The sequence below is a fragment of the Mirounga leonina genome, unplaced genomic scaffold, assembly GCF_011800145.1.
Source record: "Mirounga leonina isolate KUSES-001 unplaced genomic scaffold, KU_Mleo_1.0 Mir_129, whole genome shotgun sequence".
Taxonomy (NCBI): Eukaryota; Metazoa; Chordata; class Mammalia; order Carnivora; family Phocidae; genus Mirounga; species Mirounga leonina.
Window position 1 is genome coordinate 80,145,674 of NW_023270323.1, and position 17,011 is coordinate 80,162,684.

The window sequence follows — 17,011 nt, forward strand, 5'->3', positions numbered from 1 at the left end:
ACCTCCATGCCTTCTTCACCTCATTTCCACACCTCCTCACCTCAACACCTCTATGCCTTCCTGACCTCTGTACCTCCTCACCCTCCTCACCTCCATTCTTTCCTCATCTTCTCACCTCCACACCTCCACACCTTTTTCACCTCCATGCCTTCCTGACCTCTATACCTCCTCACTTTCCTCACCTCCACACCTTCCTCATCTCCTCATCTCCACACCTCACTCTCCTCACCTCCACACCTTCTGCACCTTCACACCTCCTCACCTCCACATTTTCCTCATCTCTATGCCTTCTTGATGTCTATACCTCCTCACCCTCCTCACCTCCACACCTTCCTGACCTCCTCACCTCCACACCCCCACGCCTTCCTCACCTCTTTACCTCCTCACCATACTTGCCCACCCTCCTAACCTCCTTCACCTCCCCACCCTCCTCACCTCCACACCTCCTCACCCCCTCACCTCCATCCTCCTCTCCCCAACTCCTCATTTTCTCACCTCCACAGGCTAGGATGGAGCCCTTGCTGGGTTGGAGGTCTCCTGAACAAGGTTTTGTGGAGTGAATCATCAGTATTTTTGCCATGCCTTGGACAGTAATTAAAGTCAGATTTTTGAGTGGATTTGGGGACTAAGATTTAGCCTAGAATGTTTGTTCTGTTTGACTAGTGCTGTGGTATTAGGGAAGTCTTGAAATTGCCTCATATCACCTCATAATTAAAGGCAGGTTATTCACTCTTTATGTGTTGAAAGACATTTCAGTTTGCTAAAAAATAAGATGGCGGGAAATATGTTTTACTTGGAACCATCGTGATGTGATTCGAGCAGCGCCAGCTCACAGAGTGTAGAGAAAGCTGCTTGCGTTTGCCTGGGGCGTGAGACTAAATCCAGGAGAGCGCCGTTTGCTCCTCAGGAAAGTGTTAAATTGTGCAGGGCAGTGTTTTTGTTCCACGTTTATTTTGCCACTTGAGCTGGTTCAATTTTGTGGCTAAGTAAGCCCATGGCGGGATAAGCTTTTGTGTTTTATTTGCCGGACACCGTCGCTGCCCCGTGAGCCCCCCCTCAGCAAGCACACCTTCCTCCGTCCTGCACCTTCTGTCCCAGAGATGGGATCGGGCAGGTGGGAAGATGGGGGAAGGGTAAGCACCAGCCACCTCTGCTCGGGCCTTCTGGAGCAGAGTGTGGCCCTGTCACCTTCCTGACCATCTACTGAGCACAGACGCAGGTGAGGGTGGAGTGGGCCACAGTGGATGCAGGTGGGCAGGAGTCACCCTTCTTGCTCTCTGTCCCTCGGCCAGGGCCCTGGACTTCGGGTACCTGACCCAGGACATGATTGACGACTACGAACCAGCCCTCATGTTTACCATCCCCAGGTTGGCCATCGTGTGGTGAGTGTTCCTCCCGCCCGGGACAGCCATTGGGCAGAAGCCTAGCAGGACTGTGGAGTAAGACAGTGCTGGGCCCCTCTGGGTGTTAATGGCTGGCACTCACACCCCCAACAGGTGGCTGCTCGGCCACCCACACGGTACCAAGCAGGCCTGCTGTCGCCCCTCACCAGGTGTTCTGAGGGTGAGGGAGGGATCCCCCACCCTAGATAGTACGAGATGGCTGGACACCCAACACCCAACTGGACAGGTGAGATGGACAGTCACCTATGCTCGCAGCCCAGGGGAGGAGCGCCCCATGCACCATGTGGAACCACGTGGGGCACACGCAGGAGCAGAGTGCCCAGCGTGGGCTGTGGGAGGAGGCCCCTGGCTCCCGGGGGGCGATGGGAGGGGCTTACCTGAATCGTTCACAGGCTGGCGGGGGCTGAGATGAGACCTAGCAGGTGGAGAGCAGGTGGGGTGCAGCTGTTCTGGCAGTGGGGGCGTGCCCAGGCAGAGCCTCTCCTGCTGGGTGCGGAGTGCGAGCCGTGAGAGCAGCGGAGCTCAGGCTCAGGCCTCTGGGGTCCTGTGGGCTCAGAGGTGTCGGCCAGCACGTGGGGTTAGGCCTTGTGTACCCCAAGGCAGGAGGTGCTCGGTCACCTGCTGAGTGCTCAGAGCTTCTTGGGGCTGAGGTCGGAGCCCGGGTGTTCTGGGCTAGGTCCACTGTTGCTCAGCCACACCCTGACTCCCAGACAGGGACGCCCTTGCCTCTTGCCAGGTGAGGGGAGGTGGGGTGGGTGGCCACAGGGGGAGGAGGAGGAGGGTGAATGGGCCACAGCGAGCCCAGCGGAGAGGCCTGTAGGGCTGGCCACTGGGGCGGGGCCCAGCGGGCAGCTGGTGTGCAGGTGTGGAGCTGGGCAGAGAGCGGTACCAGGGTCCTTGGGGCAGACGCTAATTGTAGATGCCGTCGTCAGTGAAGCGGCCTGGGAGAGTGTGGGGTGGACACAGGCCAGGACTGGTCCAGGCACAGGACCCCCTCCTTGGGAAATGGGGGTGCAGTGGTGGGAGCGGTGGGGGGCAGGGGCGGTGCAGCAGGATGGGGCCAGCTTCTGGGCCGGAGGGGCTTCCCTCAAGCACAGGGAGCGGGACAGGTCGAGCTTCATGCAGAAGGCATGCGGGAGCCAGCAGGGCAGACCCCATCCTGGATGGGCCAGAAGCACCTTCTGCTGCCCTGGGACCCTGGAGGTCAAATGGCAAAGAGACCCAAAGTGCAGAGGCTCGGGGGACGGAGAGCTGGGAAGAGGGGCCGGGACCTCAGGGAAGCCCGAGCACCGCTCTAGAGTAAGGGCCGGCCCTCTGCCCACACCCCGCTTCCCCCGGGCTGGGCATGAGGGCGGCTGCGCCCCGCTCTCCTTGGCCTGGCTGTGTCCTCAGAGCCACCTTCCCCAGCGGTCTCTCTGCCAGGACCCCCGGCCTGGCGCCTCCAGCCCTTCCTTCCATTGTCCTTTTCCCTGAGAGACTGTCTCCTCCCCGAGTTTACCCGTCAGGGAAAGCAGGAGCGCGTCCCAGCTCGCCAGAATGCCCACACTTTACAATTGCCTTAATCGCTAGAATCTGCCTTCACCTGAAGCTGAGGGAGGCAGAGGACAGATGTCCCTTAGGGCCAGCTCTGGTGGCCTGGCCCAAAGTGGGCCCTCAGTGGGCCGCACGATTTTGTCACATCGTTTGCTTTCTAGGCAACGGCTCTCTGCGGCCACACTCATGTCGAAGACAACGCTGCTTTGAGCCGGGGCCTTGCTTCTACGGGCCTGGGCCGCGGGTTTGTGAGCAGAGCGGGCTTTGTCCCCTTCCTCTGCGTCACACGGTTCACAGGCTGCTTTTCCGGAAGCCCTGAGACCCTGGCCTGGCTGTGTTTCTTCTCTAAAACTCCTTGGCGAGTGCTTGAAGCTCAGGATCCAGCGCCCCCCACCACTGAGCCGCGGCAGGGATGTCGTCACGCTGGTGGGGTTCCCAGGCTGGCTTTCCTTTGGAACTGCCTTACAGTGCACGTGGATGCTGGTGTGGGTGCACACTGACCGGCGTGCTCTGATGAGCCGCGTGGCCCCTCGGAGGCTCGTCCGGGGACACGAGGGACTTGCGCTGTCTTAGACGGAACCTGTTCTAATCTTCAGGGAAGTGCTCAGACTCTCGCAGTCAGTTTAAAATAAAACCCATTTAGAATAAAGACGAGGCATCAGACAGCCTGAGTGCGTGGTGTCCAGGTTCTCACACGCGAGCCTGCTGAGCGAGTTTGTTCAGCCTTTAGCAGCCTAGCTGTTGGCGCTGGCCCAGACCCGGTGGTCATGGGCCGTGCTCTCAGGCCTTCCCACTCTCACCAAGCAGCCCTCCGAGGCCACTTCTCCCTGACCTGATTCACTGCGCCCTGTTTGCAGACTGCTGCTGCCCTGTGGACATCTGAACTTCTGCTCCTTCTCTGTCCCCTGGTCCTGGGAGGGAGAGTGAGGGCCCCAAGGGCTGGGCCTTTGTCCCTGTGCCCCCTTCCTGGCAGCACCGTGTGGGGTGCCCTTGGAATCCCCCAGGACAGGAGGGAAGGCTCTGAGTCACAGCTAAGTGAGGCAGGTTTTGGAGTTGGAGTGAAGGGAGAGCAGGTGCAGGGAGGCCCGCCAGGAAGTAGGAGCTGATGCAGAATTTAGGGAGCAGAGGTGCTGGGCTTGGCTGGGCCAGGAGGACGGCTGCACGATGGCCACCCCAGGTCCACCTCAGAGCGTCAGCAGCCCTCCCTCAGAGCCAGGCTGTGCGGGCTCTAGGGCACATGAGGCTGTAACTGGAATTCTCCATCCTTCGGAAGGAGGAGTAGAGCGGTGAGCAGCTGTTGCCAGAGCTGCCCCTTCAGGGTCACTTCCCCCGGCGCCGGAAGCCCCCCTCCTCCCTCATTGTCCACGGCAGCGCCACAGCTGCACAAGGTGGGGCCGGGACTTGCTCGGTCCTGTACCTGCCCAGCGAGCATGTGTTGAGCACCTGCTGTGTACCTGGCCCTGTGCTTGTCCCCAGGGGTACCGGGACGCCCACGGGGCAGGTGCACAGGTAGGAGAAAAGCAGTTGCCGTGGAGTGTTCTGGTTGCTGGGGTAGGATAGGACCTTGGGGCAGAAACCCTCTAGAGAGGACAAGAGCTGCGAGCATGAGGGGCGGCTCCCCAGTGCTGGAGCAAACTCTGGAAGCTGGGGTGGGGGCCGGGCAGGCAAAGGGGCGGAGGCAGCACCTTCGGCTGGAGGGAGAAGGGGCGGGCCATGGGACCTGTGTGGCACTGAGGCCAACTCTTGGAACAGCAGGCTTCCTGGGTCACATCTGTGATGTGTGTTCCTGGGACTCCAGGTGATACTCAGGGAGCACTGAGAACAGAGGGGTCTGGGGGTGAAGCCTCTCTACTGCTCCAGGCCCTCCCCCTGGCTTCAGGAGCTCCAGCCCCTTCCCACACGCCCTGCTCTGAGCTATTCCAGGAACAACACACCCTCTGAGGTGGCATGGCATCTCTGGCCCCATCACAGATGAGGAGACAGGCGCTAAGCGGCCAGAGGGGGCACGACCCAGCCCTGCCCCTGCCTGATGACCACTGGGTTCTGTGGCCCTGGGGAGGCCTGCCTGAGGCAGAGGTGGTAAGCCGAGCCCTGAGAGATTGGCAGGGATGGGGGGAGGGCCGTGGGGGGGGTCTGGAGGTTTAGGAGGCCAGTCGGACCAGTGCAGGGTGTCCACGGGGCTGGAGAGGGGTTTGTCTTCTCCACACCAGCCAGCTCGGATGCCGGCCCTGGGCCCTGGGCCCCACCACCCACGCTTCCCCTGCGCCCCTGGTCCTGGTCCCCCTGACTTAGCATCACGTCCCCGCTGGGGGTGGGGACGCTGGGGACACATGTCCTGGGGGAAACTGAGTCTCCACAAGGTTCTGAATGTGACAAACTGGTTCACTTTTGGGGATTTATCTTAAGACATTAAGATATAAGTGAATGAAGACATTAACAGAATCTCCAGAGGCAGCGCCCAGTGAGTGGCCCCATCGGGGTGGACCTGGTTACTTGGGCCTGCCTGGAAGTCTCCCTTCACTACCCCCTTTCTGCTGTTGGTCCAGCCCTGGCCTCTGCTTCAACCTCTACACCTGTCCCCCCCCCCCCCCCCACACACAGTGAGAGGGACACCCTCCTCCTGGAGCTGCATCCCAGGCTGACCTGCCCAGAACCACTGAGACCCCAGGCCCTGCTCCCGCTCCAGCTGCAACCCACTCCTGTCCTCCCTCCCCCTCCCCCAGCGGGGCCAGCTCTGCTCCTCCCACCCCTCCTCTGTCTCCCCTCTGCCCCCCCTCCCCTCCTTTCTCCTCTCCTCTCTCCTCCCTTCACTCCCCTTTTCCTCCCCACCTCCCCCAGCAGCCCCATCCCTTCCCCTCTCTCATCGTTCCACCGCCTCCCACCACCTCCCACCCTGCAGTCCTACCACCAGAATTTTCCAGAAGCTGCTGCCCCATTTGGGGGGGAGGTCTCTGGCCTCCCTTTGTTTCCTTGCCCACCTGCTTCCCCACCAGAGACAGCCCCCTGTCCAGCCCCTTCCCAGTCTCCACACAACCTGCCTTACCTGCAGCCCTTCTCCTATAGGTGCTTACCTCTAGCAAGGTCGCATGTGTACTCTGGACTGTTTATTTTTAAAATACGTTATTTAGATATAATGCACACACCACACCACTCACCCACTTCTAGCGTACAATTCAGTGGTTTTCAGTAAATTTACAGAGTTGTTCAGCCATCACCATTAATTTCAGAACATTTTCATCCCCCCAAAAGGATACCCCTCCCCTTAGCTGTCACCTCCACCCCCTCCACTCCCACCTCTCCAGCTCTAGGAAACCACAGATCTGTTTCTGTGTCTGTAGATTTGCCTTTGTGATATTTCGTATAAAGGGGATTTGTGTTACATTCGCATCTCCCCACAAGCCTGGAAGCGCTACCGTGAGGAGTGTTCACGGACTGTTTTCCCTCATGTACTTAGTGCTTGGCAGGTGGTGGCACTACTTTTGCAGAATTTGGTTGCATTGATCTGACAGGGCACAATCTGTGTTTAAAAAGAGTTTTAGAAGTTTATTTTTAATCATGAAAATCTGAGGGTGTGGATATCCAAAATTAAGGGATTATTTAAAAACAATACTCCAGCCATTTAGATAACATTGGTGAAAAATCCCCAAAGCCATGGAAAAACATTCCCAGTGTGTTGACTACAAAAAATTATACTAAACACTATGTCTCTACTTAACAAGACTTCTTTTTTTTTTTTTTTTTAAAGATTTTATTTATTTATTTGACAGAGAGAGAGACAGCGAGAGCAGGAACACAAGCAGGGGGAGTGGGAGAGGGAGAAGCAGGCTTCCCGCCGAGCAGGGAGCCCGATGTGGGACTCCATCCCAGGACTCTGGGATCATGACCTGAGCCGAAGGCAGATGCTTAACGACTGAGCCACCCAGGCGCCCTACTTAACAAGACTTCTTAACATGATAGCTATAACTTTTGTAAACAGAATCAAAGCAATAAATGTTAACTTTTTTTGTGTGGTAAAATAGACATAACACAAAATTGACCACTTTCACCCTTTTTGAATGTACATCAGTGGCGTTAAACACATTCACATTGTTTAACACAATGTGTTAAACACATTCACATTCACCACCACCACCACCATCTCCAGAATTTTCCCATGACAACACCAACTCCCCGCTCCCTCCCTCCATCCCTGGTACCCTCTAGTCTACTTTTTCTCTATGAGTTTGACTCCTCTAGGGACCTCATATAAATTGAATCATACAATATTTGTCCTTTTGTGCCTGGGTTATTTCACTGAGCATCATGTTTTCATGGTTCATCCATATGGCATGTAGGAACTTCATTCCTTTTTTTTTAAGACTGAATAATATTCCATCGTATGTAATTAAATATTATTTTAAAGAAGAGATTTCCAATAACATCCAAAAGAAAAAAGTACCTGGGAGTAAATTTAACCAAGGAAGTGGAAAACATGTACACTGAAAACTATAAAACACTCCTGAAAACAATTAAAGACCCAATTAAATGAAAAGATAGCCCATGTTCATGGATTGGAAGGCTTACTATAGTTAAGATGGCGCTACTCCCCAAAGTTATATAAAGATTCCATACATTTCCTATAAAACTACCTTGGCCTTTTCTTTTTTTTGCAGAAATGGAAAAGATCCTCAAATTCATATGGAACCACAATGGGCCTTGAATAGCCCAAACAATATTGAAAAAGAAAAACAAAGTTGGAGAACTCGTATGTCTTGATTTCTGAACTTAATACAAAGTTATGATAATCAAAAGTGTGGTACTGTCATAAGGATAGACTGACAGGAAAAAATCAAGACAACAGAAATAAGTCAAATATCTATAGCCAACTGATTTTTGATAAGGGGGCCAAGACCATTCAATGAGGAAGTTAGTCTCTTCAACAAGTGATGCTGGGACAACTGGATAGCCATACACAGAAGAACAGAATTGGGCCCTGTGATGTGTCCACTAGCCTAGGCCACAGTACCCGGATATTTGGTCAAACCCCAGTTTGGATGTTGCTCTAAGCTATTTTAAAAATGAGATTAACATTTAAATCTTGATCTTGAGTAGGGCGCCTGGGTGGCTCAGTTGGTTAAGCAACTGCCTTCGGCTCAGGTCATGATCCTGGAGTCCCGGGATCGAGTCCCGCATCGGGCTCCCTGCGCGGCAGGGAGTCTGCTTCTCCCTCTGACCCTCCTCCCTCTCATGCTCTCTGTCTCTCATTCTCTCTCTCTCAAATAAAAATAAATTAAAAATCTTTAAAAAAAAAAAAAATCTTGATCTTGAGTAATGTAGCTTACACTTCATAATGTGGGTGGGCCTCACCCAATCAGTTGAAAGCCTTAAGAGAAAACAGAGTTCCCCAAGTGAGAGGGAGTTCTACTTCCAGACTGTTGTCAGACTTAAGCTGCAGCATCAACTCTTCCCTGAGTCTCTAGGTCTCTAGCCTGCCCTCCCACTCTGCAGAGTTTGGACGTGGCCGCCATCCACAGTTGTGTGAACCAGTTCCTTAAAATAACTCTCCAAAAAACAAAAACAAAAACCAACCAACCAAACTCTACCCCCTCCCTACACACCTACACACACACACACACACACGCACACACACACACACACACCCCCCTATTGGTTCTGTTTCTCTGGAGAACTCTGACTAATACAGAAGGTAAATCTTCACATTTCCTGGCTTGGCAGTAGATTCTTAGATTTGGCACAAAAAGCATGAGTGACAAATGAAAAAATAGGTAAATTGAACTTCATCAAAATTAAAAATGTTTGTGCATCAAAGGACATTATGAAGACAGTGAAAAGGTGACTTGAAGAATGGGAGTGGGGGCTCAGTTTTCCTCTCATGCTGGGCATCTGCCCCGTGCCCACCTGAGCCTGCCCCCCAACCCCGACCCCATGTGAGCCCAGCGGGCCCCTTCTCCCTCCACCTCTGCCAGGCTCAGCCCAGGGGCTGCTTTGCCCCTCCTTGGCAGTGACAGGAGTAGTGTGGCCTGGCGTGGTGCCCGTTCTGGGCGCCCTCCTAAGTAATGGGTTTGTTTCTGAGGCTCCAGACCAGGCGCGGTCAGCCCCGGGCCTGGTTCTCATGGCACTGATGGGGTAGCCAGTGTCCTCCTTGGGACCCAGGAGAGGAGTTGGGCTCCCTCCCTGCCCCCTTCGCTGCTTTCTGAAGGACAACATTGCCAGGAAGCCTGGGCAGAGCTCCTTTTCACGGCCTTTGGGCCGAGACCACTGATTTACCCATGAAATTAAGGTTCTATCTTGGGAAGTTGTCCCCCGAACACTGTTAATTTAACCAGAACTGTCAGCTCGTGTCAGACCCATAAAACAGACTGGAAGGAATGGAAGGCTGGCCGGGGTGTCCTCTGCCATCTATCCCATTCCCATGCAGCCCTGACCCTCTGCCCCAGGAGGTAGCACAGCCCATGTTTTTCCTGTGACTTTTGAATCTTTCTTTGTGCACATGGAATCTAACCTTTTAAAGGGAAAACAGTCCATTCAGTTTTACCAGTTTTTCTCCCTGCCCTGGACGCATTCCTGAGCTAATGAGGACTCCATGTTGGATAGTGATGACCCGATCCCAGTGCAGACATGAGATTCTGTTCATTTGCAGAGAGAGACATGGGGACCCTTCTCCATTTATGCAAACAAATCCACAAGTCCCTCCCCCATTCTCTGACGAGGAAGCAAGGAGCAGGCGTTGTGTGTGTGTGTGGGGGGGTTCATTCCCTGGGCACCTTGATATGAGCTGTCTGGTCCCACAGAAGGGTCCTCCAGAGATGGGCCAGCTCTTGGAGAAGCAGGTCTGGACAGGATGGTGGGGCATGCTTGGAGCTGGGCAGGACTGTGCAGGTGAGATTGCCACAGGGAATGAATGAGGTGCTGCCTGTGGAATGGGGACCCCGTGGAAGGGCATTTGAGCAGAGCCAGATGGTGTGCCAGCCATGGGTCAGGAGAGAGAGGGTCCGTCCTGCCTGGGGGTGACGAGGCTGTTTCCAGTTTTGATGGGTGATGGAGCATGAGTCAGACCTCTAGGAGGGAAAGGAGGCTTGGGGACAGGCTAGGCAAAGGTCAGGGGGTGGGGGAGCCACGAAGCACACAGCTCACTGTGGGGGCCTCCCAGGGTTCCGGATGAGCAGGGCGGGGGTGCTGGGACTGGCTTGTCACAGCGTGCTGTGGGTCCGGGAGGCAGGAGAGGCTGTGGTCAGTGAGTTGGAAGGACTCACTCAGGGCAGCCCCTGAGCTTCAGAGTGTGGAGGCGGGTGAGGGAGGTCCGAGCCTGGGAGTCCCGTGGGAGGTTGGGAAGGCAGCCTGTAGGCCAGGTTTGTGAGAAGTCCCCCCTGTTTGCGCCAAGGGTCCCTGAGATGCTCCTCCAGCCCTCCTGGGACCCCCGCCAGGGCTCAGCCCCGGAGGCTCAGCATCTGCGTGCATTGGCGCGGGGCCGTGGGTGAATGGGTGGGTGGCAGGGGCCGCCGGCTCTCACTTCCCAGTTCTCCGTCACGTCTGCAGTAGATGGTACACCTCTAATTCTCATAAGCCTCTGCATGTGTATTAAATTTAAACACAAATCCAAAGTTCCCGTTTTCAAGGAGGTAGTTTTAGTAACAAATCTTGATGCTGATTTATCTGATTGCAGCAGTGATGTGAACAGATATATTTTTATGATTATTTTATGATCCCTCAAATGAACAACAGCTATCAGCTTCAGAAGATGATAAAGTCTGAGTAATTTTCAGTGCTTTTTTCTAAACATATTTAAGATTCAATCACAAAAGGCGAAGTGTGTGTGGTCTGAGTCCCTGGCTGTGGTCTGGGCTCGCCCCAGGGGGCTACAGGGCCTCACACCATCCTGGCTTTTGTCTTGAATGCAGTGGCCTCGTGGTCTACGCAGACGGACCCCTGAACTTGGACCGCAAGGCAGAAGACATGTCTGAGCTATTCCGACCCTTCCACACCTTGCTGCGGAAAATAAGGTGGGGGAGGGGCCGTGGGGGAGGGGAGGAAAGGGGGTGCTGCAGTCCCTGTTGGCCCCCAGCCCTCCTTTCTGTGAGGACGGGTGGGGCTCTTCCCAGTCCTCTCTGCTCACGTCAGAGGTGCTGCAACCTTGGTCTTTGTCTTTAGTTACTGGTTTATAATGTCTAGAGCCCCCGTGTAAGCCCCACACCCTTGTCTCCCCACAGAACCCAGCTCTTTGTTCTTGGCCGGTGACACAGTGACCATGGGTTTAAACTGTCGGTCACATGACCGCAGCCGCTATGGTCGAGGGCCCTCTGCGCGAGCGGGAGAGGCTGGGAAACGGGGTGATGTAGGTGCCCCCAGGGCCACACAGCCTGCAGGGGAGGGCTGTCAGCCGGGAGGGAAGCCGCAGGGCTGTGGCTGGGGCCCAGGCGGGGGTGGGTGCTTGCTAAGGGGCTTTCGTGAGTGCTCCCCCCAGCGTAGGGGCGAAGGGCCCAGCTCCCTTGAGCACCAGTGCCCCTCCCATGCTGTGGCTTGTCCTGGCTCCCCGGGGTTCCACGTGGCATTGGTGTCCTCAGCCCCCTGTGTGCTGCCCTGTGGGCTTGGTGGTGCCTGGTCTGGGTGACTGTCCTCTGCTCTAAGGGGTTCCCCTCAGCTTTTAGCAGCAACAGGCCTCAAGCCAGCCCCCTCCATCTTGTGCCTCCCCACAAACCCTCATTTCCCAGTGGCCTGGAGCCCTTCCGGGGGTGGCCCCTCGGAGCTGAAAGCGCCCAGCTGTGGCCTCCTGGACGGATTCCACAGCAGGAGGCTGTGGGCCCTGGTCCTCCGAGCTCCTCCCTGGCCCCGTGGCCTCGGACTCAGAGGTCTTTCTTACCGTGGCTCTGGTTTCTGGAAGCTCCCTTCCATGCCTTTGGTGGAGCTGATGACCCCGTGGACTCTTGCATGGACTTCCTGGGTCCAGCAGGACTGCCCAGCCCAGGGCAGCCCAGGGCCGGCTTTCCTTTCCTGGTGCCAGTTCTTGCAGAGAGCTGGAGAGTCCCCTGCTCCAAGCTGCCCTTGGCCCCATGAGGAGCCCAAGTGCTGTGAATCCAGACAGCAGACAGTGCCCAGCAGGGTGGTCCTTGGAGAGTCACTGGCTCTGGGGGCGGGCAAGGCACAGCCTGGGTCCTGTGACGGGTGCTTGGTCCAGACCATGGCTCATCCGAGAGATAGCTGCAGCTGCTTGCCTCGCACCCAGGCCCAGCTGTGGGCATTCCGGGCAAACTGCGACCCTGGACCTAGAGGCTGCTGCCCTCCCTGGTCGTCTGATGATGAATGAGGAGAGATGGTGGATGGAAGAGCAGGGGGCTGGGCACAGACGGGGTGCCTTGTGGGGGAAGGGCCAGTGCATGGGGATGGGGGGGGCACTGGGCGCTGGGATGTGGGCGGGGGAGCGGTCCAGAGCATCAGAGACAGGTGCGACATGCTTTGAAGTCTGATGTACGTGATTGGAATCAGAGGAAGGAAGAAGGGCACCTGCTGGCTCAGTCGGGGCAGTGGGGCATGCGACTCTTGATCTCAGGGCTGTGAGTTTGAGCCTCACGCTGGGTGTAGAGATCACTTAAAAAAATAAAATCTTAAAAAAAAAAGGAAGGAAGGAATTTTCCAAAACTGAAGAGAAATCTCTGCCCGCAGACCCAGGAGGCTCAAGAACTACAAGGAAGATAAATACAAGCATACTTGGGTATATCATAGTAAAATTGTTGAAAACAGAGGAAAAAAATCTTAAACACAGCCAGAGAAAAAGGACATATTTCTGGGAAAAGAACGTAAAATTGACAGCTGTCTCCTGAGAAACAAACAAACAATGGGAGCCTGAAGGCAATGGAATGATGTTATTTCAAGTGCTGGAAGAAAACATCTGTCCACCATGAAGGCGAAATGGTGAGTTACTGAAAAGCAGAGGCTGAAGGGATACAGCAGCAGCCTGCCCACAGAGAAGAGTTAATTGGAGTTCTTCAGGCAAAGGCAAACGCCCAGATACAAATGTGGAAATGCAGGAGAGACTGCAGAAGTCTGTGTGGGTGGACGTGAATAAGTGTGCATTGTGCAGAACGATCATCACCATGTCTTGTGGAGTTCAGATTACACGTGGCATCGTTAACATTTGAAAATAAAATCAACGTTTTGCTACAAAAATTTTTTAAAAGAGGAAGGAGAACCAAATCACTTTGAAATTACAGTGTGAGAATTTGAAAAATTCAATACCTATTTTATGATGAAAATATCAATGGGGATTTCCTTAATCTGATGAGAGAGAGATGCATGCACACACACACATGAAGTTGAATCCTTCTGTCCCATTGTACACAAAAATTAACTCAAAGTGGACCCAGGACAGAAATGTGAGACCTGAGACAATAAAACTCTTACAAGACCACGTTGGACAAGTGCTCTACCATGTCGTGTTTTGGAAATGATTTCTTGGACCGGACACCAAAGACACAGGCGACAAAAGAAAAAATAGACAAATTGGACTTGAAAGTTTTAAAATTTTGTGCGTCACGAGACACTCTCAACAGAGTAAAGAGGCAGCCCACAGGTTGGAGAAAATATTCTCACATCTTATACCTGATAAGGGATCGATACCCAGAAGCTATAGAGAACTCCTAAAACTCACCAAGAAAAACCAAACAACCCGATTCCAAAGGGCAAAGGATTTGAAAAGACATTTCTCCGAAGAAGATGTATGAATGGCCAACAAGCACATTAAAAGATGCTCAACATCATTAACTGTCAGAGACACGCAGATCAAAACCACAATGTAATTCTTCCTCCCACCTGGTAGGATGGGAGGAAGACAAATAACAAATAACAACAACAACAACAACAAATAACAACAAATACTATGTGTTGGCAAGAATGTGGAGAAATTAGAATCCTGTGCCCCGTTGGTGGGAGTGCAAAATGGTAGTGCCGCTGTGGGAAAACACTGTGGAGGTCCCTCAAAAAATGAAAAATAGAATTGTGAGATGACCCAGCAATTCCACATCTGGGTATATTCCCCAAAGAGCTGAAAGTAGTGTCTCAGAGAGACGTGTGGACAGCCGTGTCCAAGAAGCATTATTCACGGTAGCTAAGGTGTGGGAGCAAGCCAAGTGTCCACTGATGGATGAGTGGAGAAGTGAAATGTAGTCCATCACACAAGGGAATGTTATCTGGCATAAAAAGGAAAGCAGTCCCGACACCAGCCACCACACGGATGAACCCGGAGGACGTGCTTGGTGAACTAAGCGGCCACGAAAAGACAAACTATGTGTGATTCCAATTATAGGAGGGACCTGGACTAGTCAGAATCATGGAGACAGAGAGCGGGCGTGGGTGTCGGGCGGGGGGGCTGGGGGTGAAGTGTGCTGGTAGTGTTTATGGGGACAGAGTTGCAGGTTTACAAGATGAATGTGTTCTAGGAGCGGATGGTGGGGGTGGTGGCGCTAGGATGTGAATGTATTTAGTGCCACTGAATTGTCACTTAAAATGGTTAAGATGGTAAATTCCATGTCATAGTAGTTCTATCACAATAAAAAATTTAAATATCGTCTGCAGTAATGTCAGTAAGTATCAGCTGCTTAAGCATAAATCTGCAGTTGTCTAAGGCCGCCACTGAAAGTTAGGAAACATTACTGGCATGAAATGTTAAAGATGTAGAGAGAGAGTGATTCCATATTCAAGGAGTGAAGAACTTAACATTGCAGACATGTCCATTATCCTCAAATCAATCTATGAATTCTGCGCAGTCTCAGAATCTCAGGAGGTTTTTGTCTCTTTTGGTAGAAACTGACAAACTAATTATCAAATTCATGTGGAAATGCAAGGGACCTAAACTAGCCAAAAAGAAGAAGATCCCTGGAGAAAAAGAACATTATTTACCCACTCTACCCATGCTGGGCTTTGGTTCTTTCCAAATGATGCTGGTGTGACCACGCTTGTGAATACGTGTGCATTTCTGCTGCAGCAAAGCCGACAGCGCTGCTGGGCAGGGAGCGGCTTCCGACCCCGTCAACAGGACAGAGCCTAGAAAGAGACCAACACGTCCGCACCCCCCTGATTTATGACAAAGGAGACATAGCAGAGCAGTGGGGATGGTTGCTGTTTTCCAATAAATGGGCCGAGTCAGCAAATATCCATGTGAGGAAAAACGGGTCTGGATCTTTATCATAATCATACACAAGAATCAACTCCGGATAGATCACAGATACACACGTGGAAAGTAAAACAATGAAGATTGCCGAGGAAAGCAGCAGGAACATCTTTGTAACCTTGGAGTAGGCAGATTGCTTAAATAGGACAGAAAAAAAAGGGGGTGCCTGGGTGGCTCAGTCGTTAAGCGTCTGCCTTCGGCTCAGGTCATGATCTCAGGGTACTGAAATCGAGCCCCATGTCGGGCTCCCTGCTCTGCGGGAAGCCTGCTTCTCCCTCTCCCACTTCCCCTGCTTGTGTTCCCTCTCTCGCTGTGTTTCTGTCAAATAAATAAATAAAATCTTTTTAAAAAAGAAAGAAAGCCCCAGAGTTGGGGAACAGATCCATCAAAGAACTCAAATCCAAAACATAAAGAACTCCTGTCGATCTGTAAGAACAAGAGTGATTACCCAACTAAAAATGGGCAGAAGACCTGAAAAGGCCTCACAGAGGGTACATCGAAGGGCTGCCAAGCGTGCACGCCAGTGCGCACTCCATCATTCAGCAGGCTGAGCAGTTTAAAGTGAAAAACGGCAGGAGTGCCTGGGGGTGCCAGCGACCAGGCCTGAGAGCCGCAAGGGAATGTCCCGGGTGCACAGTGTGAGCCCCGCAGCAAGGTGCAGGTGTGTCCCCCTGGGAGGCGCTCCAAGAGGGTGGGCAGCCAGAGCCCAACAAGTGTGGAGCAGATTCTTACCCACGAGACTGGACCATCGACAACCATCACCAAGTAGGGTTGTCGGATCCAGCAAGACAAAACCAGCAGAACCCTCCGAATTTGAATTTCAGATAAACAGTGAGTTTATCTTGCACTTTCTTAGTGCAAGAATGTTCCACATGCTCCTCATTTGGGACATTCTTATTCTAAAAAATATTCATATGCTTAAGAAGTATTTGTTGTTTATCTGAAACTCAAATTCAACTGGCCATCCTGCGTTTCCCCTGGCGGCTCTATACAAATATGATATTGCCAAACAAAATCTGCCTCTAGAGAGTGTGGACAGCACATTCCCATTTACGCAGGGAGTGACAAGAGGCAAGACCACCTCAGTCTTTGGAAGTCAGGGTGGTGGGGGTGGCAGGGAGTGAGCAGGGAGGCACGTGAGGGCCTGCGAGCCTGGTTCACCGCCCGCCGTTGGATCTGGGTGCTGTCCGCGTGGGCGTGCTCAGTTTATGAAGAGTCACAGGCTGCGCGTTTCCGGGAAGTACACTTTTCCATGCGTTTCCAAGACTGCACGGGAGTCTTTAATCTGGACTCAGACCTACACTGGCAGAGAGCAAGGCGCATCCGCGTAGAGCTGCTCTAGACGCATCCCAGGCGTTGCCACATTAACTCCCTTCAGGTCACTGGTTCAGTGCCCCTTCCTCTAGGAAGCCTCCCCAGACTACGTCAGGTGTGTTCATGTGCCCTCCTGCCCGTAGGCATTTTCTTTTGTTGTAGTTGCTGTTGTGATGAAGTCATCATTCACAGAAACGGTGTTTATTACCTGCATCTTCCAACGTAGCCCCAAGGGCATGACGGGCCTGAGCTGTGCCTGCACGTCTCTCCATCTGGCCCAGAAAGGGCGCTCGAGAACATGTGTGGAGTGAGAGCCTGTATGTGAACCAACATTTTGTTTTTACTCCTAGAAGGTTTTCTTAACACGATGATCGCGTCCCTAAGAACCAGGGCCTTCTTGTTTTCCGCAAGAGTTGTGAGAGCCTCACTTTTGAGAAAGAAACCATCGCAGGAAGGCAGTCATCCGTCCCCGTGGCCGCCGTCCGACCTGTGGCTCGGGAGGATCCCCACAGACACCTTGTTGCTTCCCTGCGGATGCAGCTGCCAAGCACGCTGTGTCCGTCCGCTCTCGGCCAGGGGGCTGGTGTGGCCTTTGGGACCC

The 17,011-nt window shown here is 53.4% G+C and overlaps 1 protein-coding gene across 6 annotated transcripts in view; it reads left to right on the top strand.

Annotated features, from left to right (window-relative positions):
* ZFYVE28 (zinc finger FYVE-type containing 28) overlaps nucleotides 1-17,011 on the top strand; it is a 47,958-nt gene that overhangs the window by 4,194 nt on the left and 26,753 nt on the right. For 4 of the 6 annotated variants that reach the window (XR_004679324.1, XM_035005447.1, XM_035005448.1 and 1 more), the window contains exons 4-5: nucleotides 1,293-1,382; nucleotides 10,835-10,936. Coding sequence is in view for 5 of the 6 variants with exons in the window: in XM_035005447.1 (XP_034861338.1) it covers nucleotides 1,293-1,382; nucleotides 10,835-10,936 (192 nt within the window). In the remaining variant the exon portion in view is untranslated. Of the gene's footprint in view, nucleotides 1-1,292; nucleotides 1,383-3,097; nucleotides 3,933-4,927; nucleotides 5,016-10,834; nucleotides 10,937-17,011 lie in introns of those variants that run through there. The other 2 variants (XM_035005451.1, XM_035005449.1) reach the window with 2 other exon arrangements.